The sequence below is a fragment of the Scylla paramamosain genome, chromosome 33, assembly GCF_035594125.1.
Source record: "Scylla paramamosain isolate STU-SP2022 chromosome 33, ASM3559412v1, whole genome shotgun sequence".
NCBI classification, from domain to species: Eukaryota; Metazoa; Arthropoda; class Malacostraca; order Decapoda; family Portunidae; genus Scylla; species Scylla paramamosain.
In genome coordinates this window covers 6704868-6724867 of record NC_087183.1, presented here as the reverse complement: position 1 = coordinate 6724867, position 20000 = coordinate 6704868, and the positions used below count along the sequence as shown (strand labels likewise).

Below are 20000 nucleotides of genomic sequence, written 5' to 3'. Positions count from 1 at the left end.
AAGGCAAACAAAAACAATAATAAAAAAAAAGGAAGGTGAATTTAAAGTGAAGGGAAGTGATGAAATAAAACATGTAATGGAGAGAGAGAGAGAGAGAGAGAGAGAGAGAGAGAGAGAGAGAGAGAGAGAGAGAGAGAGAGAGAGAGAGAGAGAGAGAGAGAGAGAGAGAGAGAGAGAGAGAGAGAGAGAGAGAGAGAGAGAGAGAGAGAGAGAGAGAGAGAGAGAGAGAGAGAGAGACGACAGTAAGAACAATAGTGAAATAAAACTACATAAAAATGCAAGCGCAATATTGTCGGAAACTACACGAAAGAGACAATAATGAAAATAAAACAAAGGCGGAAGATTTATAAGTAAAGGAGAGAGAGAAAAAAAGAAAGAAAAGGAAATTGAAACCATACCTTGAAAGTTTAAGAATCAGGAAAAACAAAGAAACAAACAAACATGCTTTCAATTCAAACTAAAAAAAAAAAAACAAGGAAAACAGACAAATATAGAAAGTTTACGAATAAAAGGGAGAAAAAAATATAGATAAAAAAAAAGAAGCAAGAAAGTTTAGGAATAAAGCTAGAAAAAAAAACATGCTTACAAATAGTTTTCATTAAGGACAAACTGGTGTGGCGTGTGTTTTGTAGCGGGGATGTGTTGGGTGGCAGGTGGCGGGGCGGGAGGGAAAGGCAGGAGCGGTACTGAAACGCGGCACACGACCCCCGTAGAGTTTGCTGGAGCTAGAGTGGTAGTGGTGGTGGTGGTGGTGGTGGTGGTGGTGGCAAAGCTGACGTTTTCTAATGGGAATCTTGCAACACCAAATATTCCTCTTTGGTGTATGATAAAGGTACTATTGGTGGTGTTGAAGGGAAAGGTGATGAGTAACGGTGATGGTGGCTATAGTATTTGTTGTTGGTGAGTGGTGGTGGTGATGGTTGTTGTTGTTGTTGTTGTTTGGTTGTTTGCTGTTGTTGTTGGTGGTGATGGTAGTTATGATGATGTTTGTGGTGATAATGTTGTTTCTGTTACTGTTATTCTTGTTGTCGGTTGCTTGGTGGTGCTGGTGGTGGTGTTGGTAATGGTGGTAATGGTTGTTGTTGTTGTTGTTGTTGTTGTTGTTGTTGTTGTCGTTATTGTTGCACTGGGTGATGATGGTGATGGCGGCAAACGTTTTTATATATCTCATTCTTACACTTTCATTATCATTTTCTTACCATTATTATAACATTCACATGTAACTGCTGCCCTTTCATTGGCTGCTGGTTAATAGTTACACAGTCAGCTAGTAATGGTGGCGGATGTTTGTATATTTTAAGCATTCTCCTCCATTACAAGTTTTCTTTTAATGGCGCATCATATTGATTTTTTTTACTTAGAGGGATTTCACATAACTGGTATTTGTACATTTAAAGAGCGTATCTAAGGATTGCTAATTTAATAGTAAAGTAAACTAGTAAGGTATGAAAGGTCAAAGGTTGTACAGTGAATTTCTACGTATTTTTTATTATTATTATGTTACACGTGAATTTTTATATATTGCGTAATTGTTCTTTACATATATAAGTTATTTTTACTATTATTAGCTAATGTGGGAATAAACTTGGTAGAATATTGAAGGTCAGGGATTGTAAACAGTTAGGAAACTTAAATAACTACACGCAAATTCCTTGACACCTGCAGCTGACATCCTCGTGTTGCCAAACTTCCAAACCAGCTTAAGTAAAAAAAAAAAAAAAAAAAAAAAGAAAAAAAGAGTAAATAAATAAAACATCATTTGAAATCCTTCGGTTTTTAAATTAAACTAAATTGCCTCCTACAACTCCCTTTGTGGTGTTTACGCTTCACTGACGCCTAAAAGTTACCGGGGGATTATCAATAAACTAAAAAAAGTCACCAAATAAGGAAAGAATTAAAAAAAAAAAAAAAAAGCCTTGAGGGGAAACTTGTGAATTTATGAAGCGGAAAAAAATCTGATTTAAGCGTCACTTGATGGAAAACTGCAAAATCCTTAATTCCCATTGGTTCCTCAGAGCCTGAAGCGTTACTGGATTGGCGGAACGGCCGTCCAAAAGAGCCAATCAGCTTAGGGCCCCCAGCGGCGACCACAGCGCCAGCCAAGTGAAGCGGGCGTGTTTGAAACTTTTTATCTAGGCGGCCTGAGGGAACCTGCTGATCCTCCCCGCCACAAGATCACTCAATTACCTCTCTGTTGTGAAGGCTCGGGGAAGTTTACGAGCCAGAACGAAGGAGGAGGAGGAGGAGGAGGAGGAGGAGGAGGAGGAGGAGGAGGAGGAGAAAGGGCAGTCGTTCCTTAATGAGGTGTGTGGAAGAGGTTCTGATGGGCCTTCATCGCTCCTTTACTTTTCTTTACGTTTTCGAAAATTTTTATTCTTTGGGCGTGGAGAGAGAGAGAGAGAGAGAGAGAGAGAGAGAGAGAGAGAGAGAGAGAGAGAGAGAGAGAGAGAGAGAGAGAGAGAGAGAGAGAGAGAGAGAGAGAGAGAGAGAGAGAGAGAGAGAGAGAGAGAGAGAACGTAAAAAAAAAGTAATAACATAAAAATACAAACTCAATATTGTCGAAAACTGAAAAAAAGAGCATAATGAAAACAAAATAGACAAAAAAAAAATAAAGAAAAAAATAAATAAAAGAGATAGGGAAACTAAAACCATACCTTGAAAGTTTAAGAATTAAGAAAGAAAAAAACATGCTTATTGTATTTTATAGCATCCTTCTTGGTATTTCAGTAAGAATGAGACCAGTAGATGTTATTCAATGTTGCCAGGTCGTTCCTTTAGTCGCAGAATATTCCTTTGTCTCCTTAAATGGCCACGCTTCTTGATTCCTTTGCTCAGATTCCGCTACACATTCCTTTCCCTTTGTCATTTACTTTCCTCCCTTTCCTTGCTGCTTTACATATTATTCCTCCTTTCCTTCCTTCCTTCTTTCCTTTTCCTTTCTTCCTTTAATTGTATGTCTATCTGTTTCACACTCTCTCTCTCTCTCTCTCTCTCTCTCTCTCTCTCTCTCTCTCTCTCTCTCTTACTAACTTCATTCCTCCCACTTTCTTTCCATCGCTCTCTCATTCTCTCCCCTTCCCTGTTAATTCCTCCTTCTCTCCCTATCAATCCTTATTTCCTACGCCTCTTCCCACCCTTCCATGTTGCATTTCATATCCTTTACTCCTCTGCTTTATGCCTAACTCTATCTTCCCTTCTCTCCATCCTTCTCTTTCTCTCTCACCCTCTAGATCTCCCTCTCCCATCTCACCGCACAATCACAAAACCATTCCCCTATCACCAGTGACCCTCCCCCTTCCTCCTCTTCTCCCCCCACTCACTAAGACCCAAGATCCTTATGTAAGTGCACAGGACGCCCGCCCTTGAGTTGCTCTGCGGCATAACACTGTCTGGCTCGCTTCTACCTGCCCGATCTCCTTTGTAATAGTAACTCCATTTGGCTTCAATTTACGGAGATATAAAAGGTATGGAGGCAAGTTCCCGGGAAAAGGAGGAGGAGGAGGAGGAGGAGGAGGAGGAGGAGGAGGAGGAGGAGGAGGAGGAGGAGGAGGAGGAGGAGGAGGAGGAGGAGGAGGAGGAGAAGGAGGAGGAGGGTAGTGGTTGTATAAGAGGAGGAATGGGAAGAGCAACAGAGGAAAAGAAATTGTATATATATTTGAAGTACTCTCTCTCTCTCTCTCTTATGCAATAACAGTGATACACTTTATTATAATATAATATTATCTCTTCAGGGATGAACATTCCAGTAAAGTGAATAGAGACTAGTAGTAGTAATATTAGTATTATCATTATTATTATTATTATTATTAGTAGTAGTAGTAGTAGCAGTAGTAGTAGTAGTAGTACCAGCAGTATTATCATTATTATTATTATTATTATTATTATTATTATTATTATTATTAGTAGTAGTAGTAGTAGTAGTAGTAGTACGAGGAGGAGGAGGAGGAGGAGGAGGAGGAGGAGGAGGAGGAGGAGGAGGAGGAGGAGGAGGAGGAGGAGGAGGAGGAGGAAGAGGAGGAGGAGGAGGAGGAGGAGATGAGAGATAAAAAAAGGGGAAAGAAAAAGAAAAAAAAACATGATGTATAACGAAGAAAACAATGAAAAAAAACAGTAAAAAACACAAAATATTAAAAAGAACAACAACAACAAAACAATAACAAAACAAAAACAAACCCAACCCCCGAAAGCAAAAATCACACACGACAGAACGAAAAAAAAAAAAAAAAAAAAACAAAACAAAAAAAAACAAAAAAATAAAACTGACAAAAAAAAAGAAAGAAAAAGACAAAAGGAAAAAAAGGAAAAAGAAAAGACACGTCCCTTCTATTCTTGAAATCTTAACTTGGCAAGCCTTTCAATGAGGTGGCGGAGGCAAGAGGTGCTTCGGAGCTCAAACACTGGATTCTGCTTCTAATTTACCTGAGACCTGAAAAATATTGGCTCGAGAGGGAATGAATGGAAGGGGGCGAAGAGAGGAGTTGGAGAGCCTGTCGAGGAGGAGGAGGAAGAGGAGGAGGAGGAGGAGGAGGAGGAGGAGGAGGAGGAGGAGGAGGAGGAGGAGGAGGAGGAGGAGGAGGAGGAGGAGTTTGGTATCAATAGTGAAAGCCGGAAAGGAATTGATTTTTTACTTTAAATCGTGTCTTTTTTTTAACTCTCTTTCTCTTTCTCTCTCTCTCCCTCTTTAAAACTAAATACTAATTCCTCTTTCAGTGAGGTGAATTGCAGAGAGAGAGAGAGAGAGAGAGAGAGAGAGAGAGAGAGAGAGAGAGAGAGAGAGAGAGAGAGAGAGAGAGAGAGAGAGAGAGAGAGAGAGAGAGAGAGAGAGAGAGAGAGAGAGTCATATCTATCTATTACAATACATTTTCATCCCTTTTTTTACGTATTTCTACAACGATAAGTGACGAACATTCCCCGCCGTCTTGTCGTTTCCTGAGGTGCCGGGTACCACAGCACCAGACACCACCACACTATGACAACACTCACTTAACCCCTTCACTGCTACTTGGCTAATCTTTTCTTAATCAGCTAAGCACTCTGAGACGTATTTTGTTTTTCTACAGCCACCTCCAAACATTGTACTGCCTAGAAACTGCAAAATCTATTCTTTCTTTATTTCCTTCTTTCCGTATATTGCTATCAGTGGTGTGAATGGCTGCATATCACAGTGAAAGCGTTAAATATTCTTCTTCCTCTCAGCTTTAATCCTCATACGTGGTCGCTGTTTTCATTAAGCCTTTTTACAATTGTTTCTCTCTTAAATATTATAGTTGTTTGCATTCCACAGAGATTTTTTTAGCCTTTCTCAGCTGTGTTCGTCCTTTAATCCTGTCACTGTGGTACAAAACAATTAACAGCACCAGAAGCAATGCGTGAAGACTTCATAAGCATCTACAAGAAAGAAGGGGATTAAAAGGAAAAGATTTTGCAGTTTCTAACCAGTTTACAGATTGGAGGTGGCTGTAGAGCAAGTAAATATGTCTCAGGGGGATTATTTATTAGGGAAAGATTTGCCAAGCAGCAGCCAAAGGGTTAATATTCGGAGGAGTGTGAGAAATGGTATAGACACGGAAGAAAACGGAATAAGGGGCTGATTCTGTCTCTTCTAAGCAACAGAATTATTTAAGAGACTGCAATAGATAATTGCTTGAAGGCTTGTCGGTGAATATGGGAGAAATAAAGAAGCAAAACGAGTGATCTGTTCAAAGTTGCAGGTCTGATGGAAAAATTAACGTTTTCTATTGGTATTTTTGTACCATTAAATCGTCAAATATTCCAGATATTTCACTTTGTGATTTTTTAATATTGGGGTAAGGTTCATTTTTTATATACGAGTATCAAGAACCAGATTCCAACACGTTTGACAAATTTAATCGGATCTGAAGTTACAGGTTTGGCTATTTCTCTCTCTCTCTCTCTCTCTCTCTCTCTCTCTCTCTCTCTCTCTCTCTCTCTCTCTCTCTCTCTCTCTCTCTCTCTGTGATTCACCTAACTGAAGAAGGAACTAATATTTTGTTTTTAGAAAGGGAGAGAAGGAATGAAGAAAAGTTAAAATTAAAGTAAAAAAATAAATACTTTTCCAGTTTTCACCTATTGATGCCAGACTCGTCCTTCTCCTCCTTACACACACACACACACACACACACACACACACACACACACACACACACACACACACACACACACACACACACACACACACACACACACACAGAACACGCTTTGTTTTTGTGCTATCCTCGTTACTGGTTTATCATTGTCTGTGGTCCTAACACGTACACTGCCTCCTCATTGCTCCCTGTATGTTAAATGAATCTTCTCCGGCTGGTCTCGAATTAGCTTCACTTCTCAATACACAAAACTTTACCGTAAATATCAGTCAGTTACAATGTCCTGATGTGTTACGGTCCATTGAGAAACTCCACAAATCCACGCCAATCTTCCCTCATCTCCCTCACTGACAAGACCGAGACCAACCCTTTGTTCCGCCCCCGTATGGAAGTCAAGGTGAGCAGCACACGTCAGGTATTGCCTCATTAATTAACGAGGCGATATATCTGATACTGGGTGTTCCAGGAATGAGAGAGAGAGAGAGAGAGAGAGAGAGAGAGAGAGAGAGAGAGAGAGAGAGAGAGAGAGAGAGAGAGAGAGAGAGAGAGAGAGAGAGAGAGAGAGAGAGAGAGAGAGAGAGAGAGAGAGAGAGACGATTCTATAAAGGAACTACAAGAAATCAAAATGAGAAATATTGGAAATGATAGGTGAATGTAGCAATAGAAGGAAGAGAAAGCAGCAAAAATGATAAATGAATGAATAGAATAAATAAATAAATAAATAAATAAATAAATAACAAATAAATAAAACGATGCTTACAAGAAAACAAGACGAAAAAAAAGAAACAGCAACGAAAAGTGACAATTATGAGAAAAGAAAAAGAAAGAAAAAAAATCAAATAAGGAAATCGTCAAAGTCTCCAGGCATGCGACACTCACCACCACCACCACCACCAGCACCACCACTCTAAGACACTCCCGCAACTCGATGATCCACGCCTCAATCACTCCAAAACCACATCAAGCCACACCCAATCAACCTCAAACACAATCTCACGCTGGGATAAAAACACGGCAACAACTGGCGACACTTTCTCATAACAGCAGCGTGGTGACAAAGCGAGCGCGACATGCTTGAGGTGATGGCGAGGCGGGGCGCGCGGGAACAGTGCGTCCCCTTTGATGCAGAGTGTCGCAACCTTGCCAACGGTCCGCAGTGCTGGGCGAGGCACGGGGAGGGCAAGGGAGGCGAGGGAGAGGGAGAAGGAAACGAGGGAGAGGCTGAGGGAAAAATGCCTTTGATGCCGCTCTTGTCGGGATCATAAAAGAGTCGCGGGATTATTAGAGAGAATAACAGAAGATGGAGGGATAAAAAGGAGAGGAAGTAAACATGAACCTTTTAGGGAGAAGTCAACCATTTTTCTTTTTCTTTTCTTTTTTTTTTTTTTTGCGAGTTTTATTGGACTTCTGTGTTTCTGTGGATTTTTTTTTAAAGAACACAGTAAAACGAACGAAAATACAAAATAGCTGCAAAGAAAGTGAACATTAAGTAGGTTCGCTATTAGTTTAGTTGAAAAAAATCTGTTCGAAATTACAGAGAAGATAAAAAGTACGAGAATGAGGAAAAAAAAAAGCCTTTCAAATGTTACAATATTCGAAATCCAGTTGAGTTCACTTTGGCCTGCGGAGGGCGGAGATGAGAGAGAGAGAGAGAGAGAGAGAGAGAGAGAGAGAGAGAGAGAGAGAGAGAGAGAGAGAGAGAGAGAGAGAGAGAGAGAGAGAGAGAGAGAGAGAGACGAGAGAGAGAGAGACGAACAGGTAAACAGAGAAAGACAGGCAGACTATTGGCATGACCACGAAATTAGAATATGAACCAAAGGAGACAGACAGACAGACAGAATGGTAAAGACAAAGACATAAAGAAAGACAAGGATAAGCATGGCGTGACCGAGAAATAAGAATTACACAAGCCTAAGGAAACACACTCAGAGACAGACAAAGAGACAGACAGACAGAGACAGCGCAGATCCCTAAATGAACCACAATGAAGCAAACAGACACAGATGTAGAGAGAACCAGACACACAGAGATAGAGGTAGACAGCCAGACAGCCAGACAGACACAAAGATATAGACGTAGACAGCCAGACAGACACATAGACACACAGAAACAGACACAAATGAACAGACACAGGTAAAAAGTAGATAGTGAACGGAAGATAAGACGATAAAAACATAGGGAGACTGCAAAAGAGCCGTTAATTTCCACATGACAGACAAAGATAGACAGAGAAACAAACGGCGATACACGAACAGTTACATATATATACATACCAACAGACTTACAGACACACAGATAGACAGAGAGACAGAGACGTACAATTACAAAGATACATATATACATGCATACATACATACATACATATATACATACACTACATACAGACTTACAGACAGACAGACAAACAGGCAAACAGACAGACACAGACTGAGACAGACCGATAAACAGACGGACCTACATACATACATACACACACACTCTCATGCATACATACAGACAGACAGACAGCAGAAAGCACTTAACCAAAATGAAATCAGCAAAATCAAGTCCGGCCTTCATAACAAACAGTTCTATCACATTATAAACATCACGCAAAACTTTTCACCTAATCAATTTTTTCCCCGCTTATTAAGTAATGCAACCGAAAACCTACTGCGAGCAAAAACTAACCTTAATTCTGACACACACACACACACACACACACACACCAAAAAAAAAAAAAAAAGGTGAGAATTGGACGAAACAAAGGAAGGGAAAAAGGAGGCGGAGTGATAAAAGAGGTGATGACTAAGCAAACGTCACGATGAATATAATAAAGCGAGGGGAAAGATAAGATAGAAGGGAGGATAAAATGAAGGAGGATAATGGATGTGATGAAAGTGTGGGGAATGAAATGCTGTAAAAGATGAAACGATTGGACACGATAGGGAGTGATACCAAATTCTCTCTCTCTCTCTCTCTCTCTCTCTCTCTCTCTCTCTCTCTCTCTCTCTCTCTCTCAAGTGGAAACTTCAAAAATTATATTTGTGAAGTTTAGATAGCAGGATAAAAGAAGAGAGAGAGAGAGAGAGAGAGAGAGAGAGAGAGAGAGAGAGAGAGAGAGAGAGAGAGAGAGAGAGAGAGAGAGAGAGAGAGAGAGAGAGAGAGAGATTAAACTAAAAAAAAGAAAGGAAAAGGAAGACACAAAGAAAAAAATAAAGGAAAGGAAGAATAAAGGAAAAAAGCGAAAAAAATATAATACAAAACTCATAATAACCCAACTCATATAACTCAACTGAACTTATTTAAAACTCTCTCTCTCTCTCTCTCTCTCTCTCTCTCTCTCTCTCTCTCTCTCTCTCTCTCTCTCTCTCTCTCCCCCTCTCTCCTATCTACCCGTCTATCCCTACCCTTCTATACTCCTCTCCTTGCATCTACCCATCCCTCCCTCCCTCCCATTCTCATCCTCCCTGTCTCCTTCCGTGTCCACCCATCTATCCCTCCCTCTCTACCTCTCCCTGCATCTCCACCCATCTCTCCCTCTCTCCCTCCAAGCCTGTCTCCCTCCCCTCCCTCTCTGTTACACAAATCTGACACAAGCGCAGGCCGGACAGTTTAATACTGATCTCACTTTCTTTACTGGCATATTAAACAGCACCATTGCGACAGAGACAGCGCTGTTACACCTCTTTAACACGGCTCTTCCTGTCCAATCCCGGGTCCGCTAATGGCCGCGTCTGATGCAGGAGGTCGGCCGCCGCGGATGGCAACACTGCACGGCGGCTCGAACGTAAACAAGAGGGATCGCGTAAACAAGAGAGCATCGTTATTATCGCGTAGTGCTCGGGTACGCCGCTCTAGGGTTTATATTCCTGCTGCTTATGAGGCCTGGAACCTACGTGGGTGGATGGGAGTGGGTGGCAGTGGGTGGGAGGGAGTGAATTCTCCTAAAACGAGTTGAAAAATTATGTTGAACTGGAAACAGAGAGGGAGAGAAAGGGGGAACTGTGAAAAGACGTAGTTTGTTAAGAATCGTAATGTAGTTGCAACACACAATGGTGGTGAGAGAGAGAGAGAGAGAGAGAGAGAGAGAGAGAGAGAGAGAGAGAGAGAGAGAGAGAGAGAGAGAGAGAGAGAGAGAGAGAGAGAGAGAGAGAGAGAGAGAGAGAGAGAGAGAGAGAGGAATATGAGTTTTAATTCTGTCGAAGAGATAACAAAAGAAAAAGGTGCGCGCGTACACACACACACACACACACACACACACACACACACACACACACACACACACACACACACACACACACACACACACACCTGAACCACGAGGAAGGAAAAGTTACCAGCTGCAGTTATTTATACATCTTTATTTCCCCCCTTTTTTTCCCCCCTAGAGAGTCTACGTAGACTTCCCGGAGCAGCAGAGGCAAGCGGAAGGAGTGCTGATGACAGGAGGAGGAGGAGGAGGAGGAGGGAACAAGCTTGAATTATATGATAGAAGAGTAAAACAAACATGTACAGACGGAGATATAAAGATGAAAAATGAAGATGAATTGGAACGACCGAATCAGAGAGAGAGAGAGAGAGAGAGAGAGAGAGAGAGAGAGAGAGAGAGAGAGAGAGAGAGAGAGAGAGACGGAGGGTGGGGTGGGCAGCGGCGACACACAGGAATCATAACTCTCCCACGAACACTCACTAAGTTGGACACCGTAATGTACTCGCGGCTGGCTGGCGGCACACGCACGTCATAAACACAAGGGAGGAGGACCTGGCGCTTTCTTCACCCGTAAATATAACCCACGGGGAGAAAAGAGGAGACAGAGACAGAGACTGAGACAGAGACAGACAGACAGACAGACAGTCATATCTCTTCCTTGCAATACTATTCTACATCGTTTCTTTTCGTCAATTATATTTTTCTTTTCTATATGTATTTTAAACCAGTAAGATGTGAGATTATTGCTCCATGAAAGATGACGAGGAGGAGGAGGAGGAGGAGGAGGAAGAGGAGGAGGAGGAGGAGGAGGAGGAGGAGGAGGAGGAGGAGGAGGAGGAGGAGGAGGAGGAGGAGGAGAAGGAGGAGGAGGAGGAGGAGGAGGAGGAGGAGGAGGAGGAGGAGGAGGAGGAGGAGGAGGAAAAAGAAGAGGAAGATAGCAGACGAAATTAGGAGAGGAAGAGCATTTATTACCATGATAGAGAGAGAGAGAGAGAGAGAGAGAGAGAGAGAGAGAGAGAGAGAGAGAGAGAGAGAGAGAGGGGTCTATTGTGATTATAAGCTTCCTCCTCTCACTGATCCAATATATATAACCTCTTCCTTTCCCTCGTGCATGACTCTCACTCTTCCCTCTCTCTCCTCTTGTTTACTTGTATTTGTTTCTTTCGTCTCCCTTCACGTTCCTTGTTTTCGTTTCTCCTCACCCTCACAAGACAGAGAAATAGATAGATAGATAGACAAACAAATAGACAGATAGATAGATAGATAAACATATAGACATATAATCAGAGGAGGAGGAGGATGAAATGAACTTTAAATTAAATGACGGAGGAAATAAAACAAACAAGGGTGAAAAATGTAGATGAAATTTGACGAATCAGAGAGAGAGAGAGAGAGAGAGAGAGAGAGAGAGAGAGAGAGAGAGAGAGAGAGAGAGAGAGAGAGAAACAGACGGACAGGGAGACGAGATCAAAGTGAGCAACACGGACACATGGAGGATGATTCACTAGTCCAATACACATCATAGTGTTTGCTGTCAGCGCCATCTACCCCCCGCTTGTGAGTCTCCTCACACACAACACACCTCGTCCTGGCAGCATCAACGCACAGTGCTGGATAAACCGGGAGTGCATATGTATATCTTATTTCCTAGTGTGATTTTGTTATAAGTGTTGTTTTGATGAGTCTTGGTGTTATGATAGAGTATTCAATGTGACTATGTTTTTTTTTATTTTTTATTTAATTTTTGAGGTGTTTTATCAAGTTTAAGTTTTATTAAGTTATTATTGTAAGACTTGATCTCTTGGATTAATATGGACCAGAAGCTAACTTACCTATATGCATCGTATTGTATTGGACTATGTATTTTTGTAGCCAATAAACCTATCTAGCTGTTTATCTATTATTTCATTTATTGTAATCATGAGTCAGCTAGTGTCTTTATCCACTCTTTCATCCTTATTGCTGGTAAACCTGGAACGCTCTTACTAAATCTGTATCTTTAATGTTTTTATTATTATTATTTTCCCTTCGCATGACTTGCACTACTTAAAGAGAGAAACATCGGAACATCTTCGGAACTAAACTGACTTTTGTTTGGATAATCTCTCTCTCTCTCTCTCTCTCTCTCTCTCTCTCTCTCTCTCTCTCTCTCTCTCTCTCTCTCTCTCTCTCTCTCTGGGAGCGGTGAAACAGCGAGCTGTTATTTCCCATGTTTTTTTTTTTCACATTTAGGGAAAAAAAAAAAAAAAAAAAAAAAAAAAAAAATATATATATATATATATATATATATATATATATATATATATATATATATATATATATATATATATATATATATATATATATATATATATATATATATATATATATATATATATATATATATATGAGTAATAATTATAATAAAAAAATAAAAGAAAAAGGTCAGTTTCCAGGAGTGATGAGTTGTGGCAATTATAAATTTAACACAACATTATTATCGTGCTCTGATGCTGTTTCAGTGCACCGTTATCAAGACGAGTGTTGGAATAACCATTTAGTGGCCCAGAACTGATGCCATGTCACCTCACCTACTTGCATGTATAGAACACCATGAAGATAATTTACATGTATACAAATTCCTCTTACGTTTGGATTCAGCAGAACATTGTCCTCATACCTGAACGAGACTGGTGTAATTGCATGTATGTTATGGTATTCGACATGAGGCGTCGTGACGTTTAAATATTGCCACATTTTGCTTTACTCGGCACCTTGTTCCGCCTCTCAGAGCCGTGAGGTCAGTACAGGTGATACCCTCCGTTGGATCTAAAGCGGATAGGGATAAAGATGTAGACGAGAGCTTTGCCTTATGCTGATGAGAGGAGCAACACATAAGTATGAAACAGAAACACAACAGTGCCTAAAATTTGTGGCATTAAATTTTTCTTCTCCCTTTTGCTGAACCCACTCCATTTAATCTCGATATAAAGTTGAAAACACGCCTTTGTGATGAAATAAACCAGCGCAACGCAAGGCTGTGGTTGGAGCATGGAGGCTTTAATTACAACGCTGAAGTGAACCACTATTCGGGTTTTCGTAACATGAATTCTGCGGAAACAATATTATTGTGCGCTGAGACACTTCCGTAAAATTCATCGTGAGTATTTCAGCAGCTATAAAGCCCGGTAATTAATTTCAGTGATTACATAAAATTACGTAATACCTAACCAACAATCTCGTACGGGCCAACACATCTGTTGCAGTTTGTTCTTCCTTTGTGTATTCCTTTATGAAGCTGTAAGAAGCCGTCAGGCCTACACGTGGCAGTCCCTGTAGGAAACATGCCAGCCTATTTCCACCTATCATCCTCATCCATTAATTTATGTAATCTTATTTTAAAGCTCCCTAATGACTCAGGACTATCAACGTGATCGCTGAGTCTATTGCGTTACAGCGCCTGAAGTCAACAACTCTTTCCAGGCTGAAGTGGAATATGATCGTGGTTTTCAATGGTGTAGTGATCACTACGATCAAGGATTCTGCATCATTAAAGAGGAACACTGGTGAGGACTGAAGCAATCGCGTCTGTGGCCTTTAGAAATAGTTCACGTGAGAGCCCAGGACGTCAGTTTGTCTATAACGAGGGTAACTGCTCAACTACTCGTACCCAATACTGGCACATTAATTATGGGAAAGCAGGATAGAAACGCTCCTCGTAACAAGCGCGAGGCTGAGGGTGACGCTGTGAAGCAATGGTTCCAAAACTTTTCAGCTTGTTACTCAATTTAATATGTTACATTGAGTTATCCCTTTCACATAATGTTGTAAAAAAAAATAATAAAAAAAAATAAAAAAAAGAAATATATATATATATATATATATATATATATATATATATATATATATATATATATATATATATATATATATATATATATATATATATATATATATATATATATATATATATATATATATATATATATACTTACGTCTACTTCGGCTGATGGTCACAGAAGCTGAGTATTAAACAGGCAGGCTCAGGCAGTGAGTGACACGTTCTGGAGGCGTCATGATCAGGGTTGGTGAGTGACTGTGTCCTGAAGCATGTCTGTCAGAATACTCTCACACTTTTCTAATACTGAATGGTACTTTTTAATATTTATTGATATTCGGTTTAACTTCATTTCTTAATTATTAAAGGTTCACTTTACAGCTTCACATACTAAGACTACGATAACATTAATCCTAATGTCAGGTAACGCAATGTTTTCTCGATTTCTAAAAACCTTCACTTTTTTTTGTCGCCCTCCATTTCAGCAGAGAAAAATGGTTATATTACTACCAGGGGGTTATTCACCTCCAGTATGGGAGCCCTGCTGTAGAGGGAACACTCCTAACACCGCTATGATGACACGACGCGGCACACATCAGCCAGCCAGTCAGAAGCAGCGGCACAGAAAAACCTGACGCGCCGCGGGTTGATGGCTCCGTCCGATCTCACTATTAACTTTAGGGAAACCTGAGTTCGAGCCCCGCGCATTAAGTCTATTTCCTGCATGTCAACAAAGGGAATCAAGTAACGCATTTTTCACTCAATGAGCGCACGTAAGTGTGGCCGTCACTTTGATCTGAGAAGACAGGTGGTGCGGGCTGTGAGAGGTGCGATCAAAAAGTTCCCTGGTTCCCTCACTACATGAATAAAAAGCGTGACTGTATACGTGAGATTCTATAAATAAAACCATCAACCACGCATCGCATGCTACACTACTACACTACACTGCCGCCCACTGCCTCACTGACACACGCATGCACGCACACACAGGCGCACACACACACACACACACACACACACACACACACACACACACACACACACACACACACACACACACACACACACACACACAGTCCCTCACGAATGAAAGCAAGGCGTGGACAAAAAAGGCAAAGATACTTCCACAGATCCCCTCCGCCACTCTCCCCAAACACACAGCTCGCTAACTCAGACCTAACGCCCCCACCTGTCACTTCGCGGGCCGAGGTTCACGCCCCGCTCAGGTCACTAAAGGTTTGCAGTGAGCGACGAGCAGTAACTGTCCCCCGCGCGCAGAAGAATGGGGTGTCTAGGTGTGTGGAAGGCCGCAGTCTCTCGCAGATCGGAGGGTGCATAATATGAGCTCTAAGATTTCAGCGGCAGAGTTTGTGAGTGTAGCGACGTAGCGGGTGACCAAGAGTTAATTGTGTGATGCTTCTGATTGTAAGGGTGTTAGATGTGCGGGTACATATACACACATACATACATACATACATACACAATCAAAGAGGTAAATGCGTGTGGTCTTGTGTTTTTAATGTTGGTTAGAGATACAGATCGTCACACTTCACACACACACACACACACACACACACACACACACACACACACACACAGAGAGAGAGAGAGAGAGAGAGAGAGAGAGAGAGAGAGAGAGAGAGAGAGAGAGAGAGAGAGAGAGAGAGAGAGAGAGAGAGAGAGAGAGAGAGAGAGAGAGAGAGAGAATAAGAAGACAAAACACCGAAGGCAGAAACAAACAACATCGAACACACACACACACACACACACACACACACACACACACACACACACACACACACACACACACACACACACACACTTTCACAGACAACTACCAACCAACAATAAAAACCACTAAGACAGACCATTAGAGAGAGAGAGAGAGAGAGAGAGAGAGAGAGAGAGAGAGAGAGAGAGAGAGAGAGAGAGAGAGAGAGAGAGAGAGAGAGAGAGAGAGAGAGAGAGAGAGAGAGAGAGAAAGTTAATGTCGAGCAGAATAATACTGAAAGCCGAACCGCCTCTCAGCTGTGATATAATGGGAGGGATGAAAGGAAAGCAAGATGTAAAGGCGATCTCTTGTATCACTGGGCCGGAGGTGTGAGGCGGGGTGGGGCGGGGCGGGGCGGGGCGGGGAGGCGCTGGTGATGCTACGGTTGCTAATATTATGCTTCGCCTCAAGACTCAGACTATTCTTCCCCCTCAAAACGTGGTGATTCTATCTGATCTGTGCCTTATGGGGTGTCACGTGTGCCTTTTCTCTCTTCTGCTTCTAAATCTCCTTCAGGTGTGTGTGTGTGTGTGTGTGTGTGTGTGTGTGTGTGTGTGTGTGTGTGTCTGAGGAGTTACACGAGAAGGAAGAGGAAGTTAAAACGAAAGGAAGGCAAAAAATAAGGAAGTGAGAGAGAGAGAGAGAGAGAGAGAGAGAGAGAGAGAGAGAGAGAGAGAGAGAGAGAGAGAGAGAGAGAGAGAGAGAGAGAGACTTAGTGTTTGTAATGTTCCTTTCTCGTTCCTTCCCTCCTCTCTTCTCCTCCCCACTACTCATCCTTATTGACACCTCGCATCCTTCTCATCCTTCCCTCCTATTGTCACCAAGCCAGGAGGAGGAGGAAGAGGAGGAGGAAGAGGAGGAGGAGGAGGAGGAGGAGGAGAACAGTGCATTATGTAGATATATTCAGGAATGTGTTTACTTGACTAAGCTAACAACAAAACAGTTTTAGATCGAGATTGGAGGAACTTAGTCTCTCTCTCTCTCTCTCTCTCTCTCTCTCTCTCTCTCTCTCTCTCTCTCTCTCTCTCTCTACGTAATGCTCTGTGTCTCTGTTATTGGGAAACTTGTGAAGGAATAATACGAGGAACATGATGAAATGTGTGTGTGTGTGTGTGTGTGTGTGTGTGTGTGTGTGTGTGTGTGTGTGCGGGAAACTATAATTATCTATTCTCTTTCTTGTCTGTTTGTCTATTTATCCATCCGTCTCTCTCTCTCTCTCTCTCTCTCTCTCTCTCTCTCTCTCTCTCTCTCTCTCCCTCGAAATACAAATGGGATGATGATACTTCTTGCAACTTTAAATTAAAAGCGAATTTCAAGAGATACACTTTTTTCCATCTGTCTCATCTCACCCTCCTTTCCTCCCCGCCCCTCACTCCCTATATCCTCCCTCTCTCCCTCCCTCCCCTTCCTCCTACCCTTCCCTCCCTCCAACACCCCCACCCTCAATTCCCTTTACCCGTTTTCGCCCTAAAAAAGAGTATAATGTTCAACTTTTATGTCGCTTTTAATTAATACTTTATCTGGTGCCTCGCTATACCCAAATTTGTCAACGGGACGAGCCAGTGATGGGAGCGGATGTCTGAATGTTTGCCTGTTTGTCCAGCGAAAGTAAAAAAGCCCGCGGCACTGAGAGAGAGAGAGAGAGAGAGAGAGAGAGAGAGAGAGAGAGAGAGAGAGAGAGAGAGAGAGAGAGAGAGAGAGAATATGAGTAATGATAGTTAACGTAAGCGAAAAAAAATAGTAAAAGAAATGAAGGAAAAGATGAAAGAAATGAAAAAGAAAGAAACAGGCTGAAAAGAAACAAAGAGAAATGCATAACAAATATATGAAAAGGCGTAAAAAGAAGAGGAAAGACAAGAAAAAGAAAGGAGATGCAAATAAACGAAAATATATAGACAGAAAAATGACGAAGGAAAACGCTGATGACAAATTCAAAAAAAGAGGAAAAAATAGCAAATGAAAGGATAGACGAAAGGGTAGTAAAGAAAAATGTAGTAAGTATTGGGAGAAAGTATAAAGAAGGAAAGAAAAAGTGACAAACGAAAAGAGAGGCAAAAGAACGAGGAAAAAGTAGGATACGAAGGGAGTAAAGGGGAAAAAAAAAAGATAGTAGATAACAGGAAAAAACATAGAAAAATGACAAAGCAAAAGGAAAGTAGAAAAAAAATAAGAAAAACGGAAGATAAAAAAAAAACTGACATTTCAAAAACAAGGAGAGGTAAAGAAAGAAAAATGTCGGAGATAAAACATGGCAAGAAAAAGAGACATTTCAAAACAAGAAGAAAAGAGAAAAAAAGCAGGAAAATGACAAAAGAAGGAGAAAAAAAGACAAATTCGACAGAAAAAATCCCTTTAATCAGAGTTCGGATCCTTCCTTCCCTCTTCGCGGCCAGAGAGTGCCAAGCCTCAGCCCACCAGGCACCGTGGCACCCCAAGGCACCCCATCCTCCTCCCATCTTCTCCCAGAGCGCCACTAATGCATTTTCTATAGAGATATTTTTTAGTCCCCCAGGAAAGGTTAATACGTTTTCTATGTTAAGTGAGTGATGGCAGGGGAGAAGAAAATGATACCGGAGCTGGAACAATACGGGTGGAAATCATCTTTATTCCTGTTATTTATTCGCTCCTATGGATCCCTGGCGGTTGAGGCAGTTAGGCGTGTGTTTAAGCAATTCTCTGAGCGTCACGTCACACTTTTTATTTAGGCCTAGTGGGGAAAAATGGTGGGGTATATTTGAATTTGAATTACGTTTAAAATTGAATAGTCACGGTGTGTCTTTGTTCCCTCCCCGTAATAGTGTGAGAGTCTCCGATCAGGCCATTAAACGCCGCCTGATGAGATGATAACTGAGATAGATAGATAGATAGATAGAGAGAGAGAGAGAGAGAGAGAGAGAGAGAGAGAGAGAGAGAGAGAGAGAGAGAGAGAGAGAGAGAGAGAGAGAGAGAGAGAGAGAGAGAGAGAGAGAGAGAGAGAGAGAGAGTCACCGTTGTCAGACAGAATTTATCACTTAAGTCTGCGAAAAAAAAGAGAATCTTGAAGATAAAAATGTCATAAACTTAATTAATTTTCAGTTCGTTTAATCTCGAAAGAAATTAATCAATAATGAAATTTGAAAAAAAATGTTTGTGTGAAGAAAAATAAACACACGAATTTATTTTTTTAGTTATTTACTTGGACAACATATAAAAAAAGTGTCAGTTATAAAAGAAAACACAAACTTCTTTGGTTCAATTATATAAAAAAGAATGAATACAAAAGAACCGAGTTTGGGTTCACATTTGCTGCGTTTCCTGTCAAGGAAATCTACTTGACATACTTAATGAGAAAAATTTCCATACGGGACGTAAATGAGATGAGGGATCTTTAGGCAAACACCATCGCGAAAAACGCAAAAGTTCCGATATATAAAAGCCACATGAATGTTGAACGTAAACAGTACAGCACACACACACTGAAAGCACACACACACACACACACACACACACACACACACACACACACACACACACACACACATGAAAAAAATAAAATAAAAAGTACACGGATAAATGAAATAACATGTATAGACGAATGAATATTTAAATAACGAAACGAATAAGTAAACATAGAAACGAACTTGATGTGTGTCCCTCCCAAACACACACACACACACACACACACACACACACACACACACACACACACACACACACACACACACACACACACACACAGAACAAAACAAAAGACAGACAGCGAGAAGAGACACATCGTGGAGGGAGCGCCGTTTCAAAGCCAATACACCACTCCTGCCCAACCGATCATCAACTCAACAACTCAACACTCACCCCGAAGGCGGAGAACCTCTTGGACTTCCTGGTGTCCTTGCACAGGTACACCTCTGATTTGGGTCTGGGCGGCTTCTTGGGTCTCATGATAACCTTCTGCTCGCTGCGGAGGTCCTCGTCGAGCAGCTTGGAGTCAGACGAGACGGAGAGCTGGCGAGATAGAGACTCCCGGTGGTCCACGAGTCTCTCCCAGCCTGCGAGGAGAGGAAAGGTGTGAGGCGCTGATGATGGGAGGATAAGGTGACCGTGTGTGTGTGTGTGTGTGTGTGTGTGTGTGTGTGT

At 41.5% G+C, this 20000-nt stretch overlaps 1 protein-coding gene across 2 annotated transcripts in view; it reads right to left on the bottom strand.

The window, feature by feature from the left end:
* LOC135089563 (cyclin-dependent kinase 14-like) overlaps positions 1–20000 on the bottom strand; it is a 117850-nt gene that overhangs the window by 21062 nt on the left and 76788 nt on the right. For both annotated transcript variants that reach the window (XM_063985267.1, XM_063985266.1), the window contains one exon: positions 19719–19912. In XM_063985267.1, the coding sequence (XP_063841337.1) occupies positions 19719–19912 (194 nt within the window). The remainder of the gene's footprint in view (positions 1–19718; positions 19913–20000) is intronic.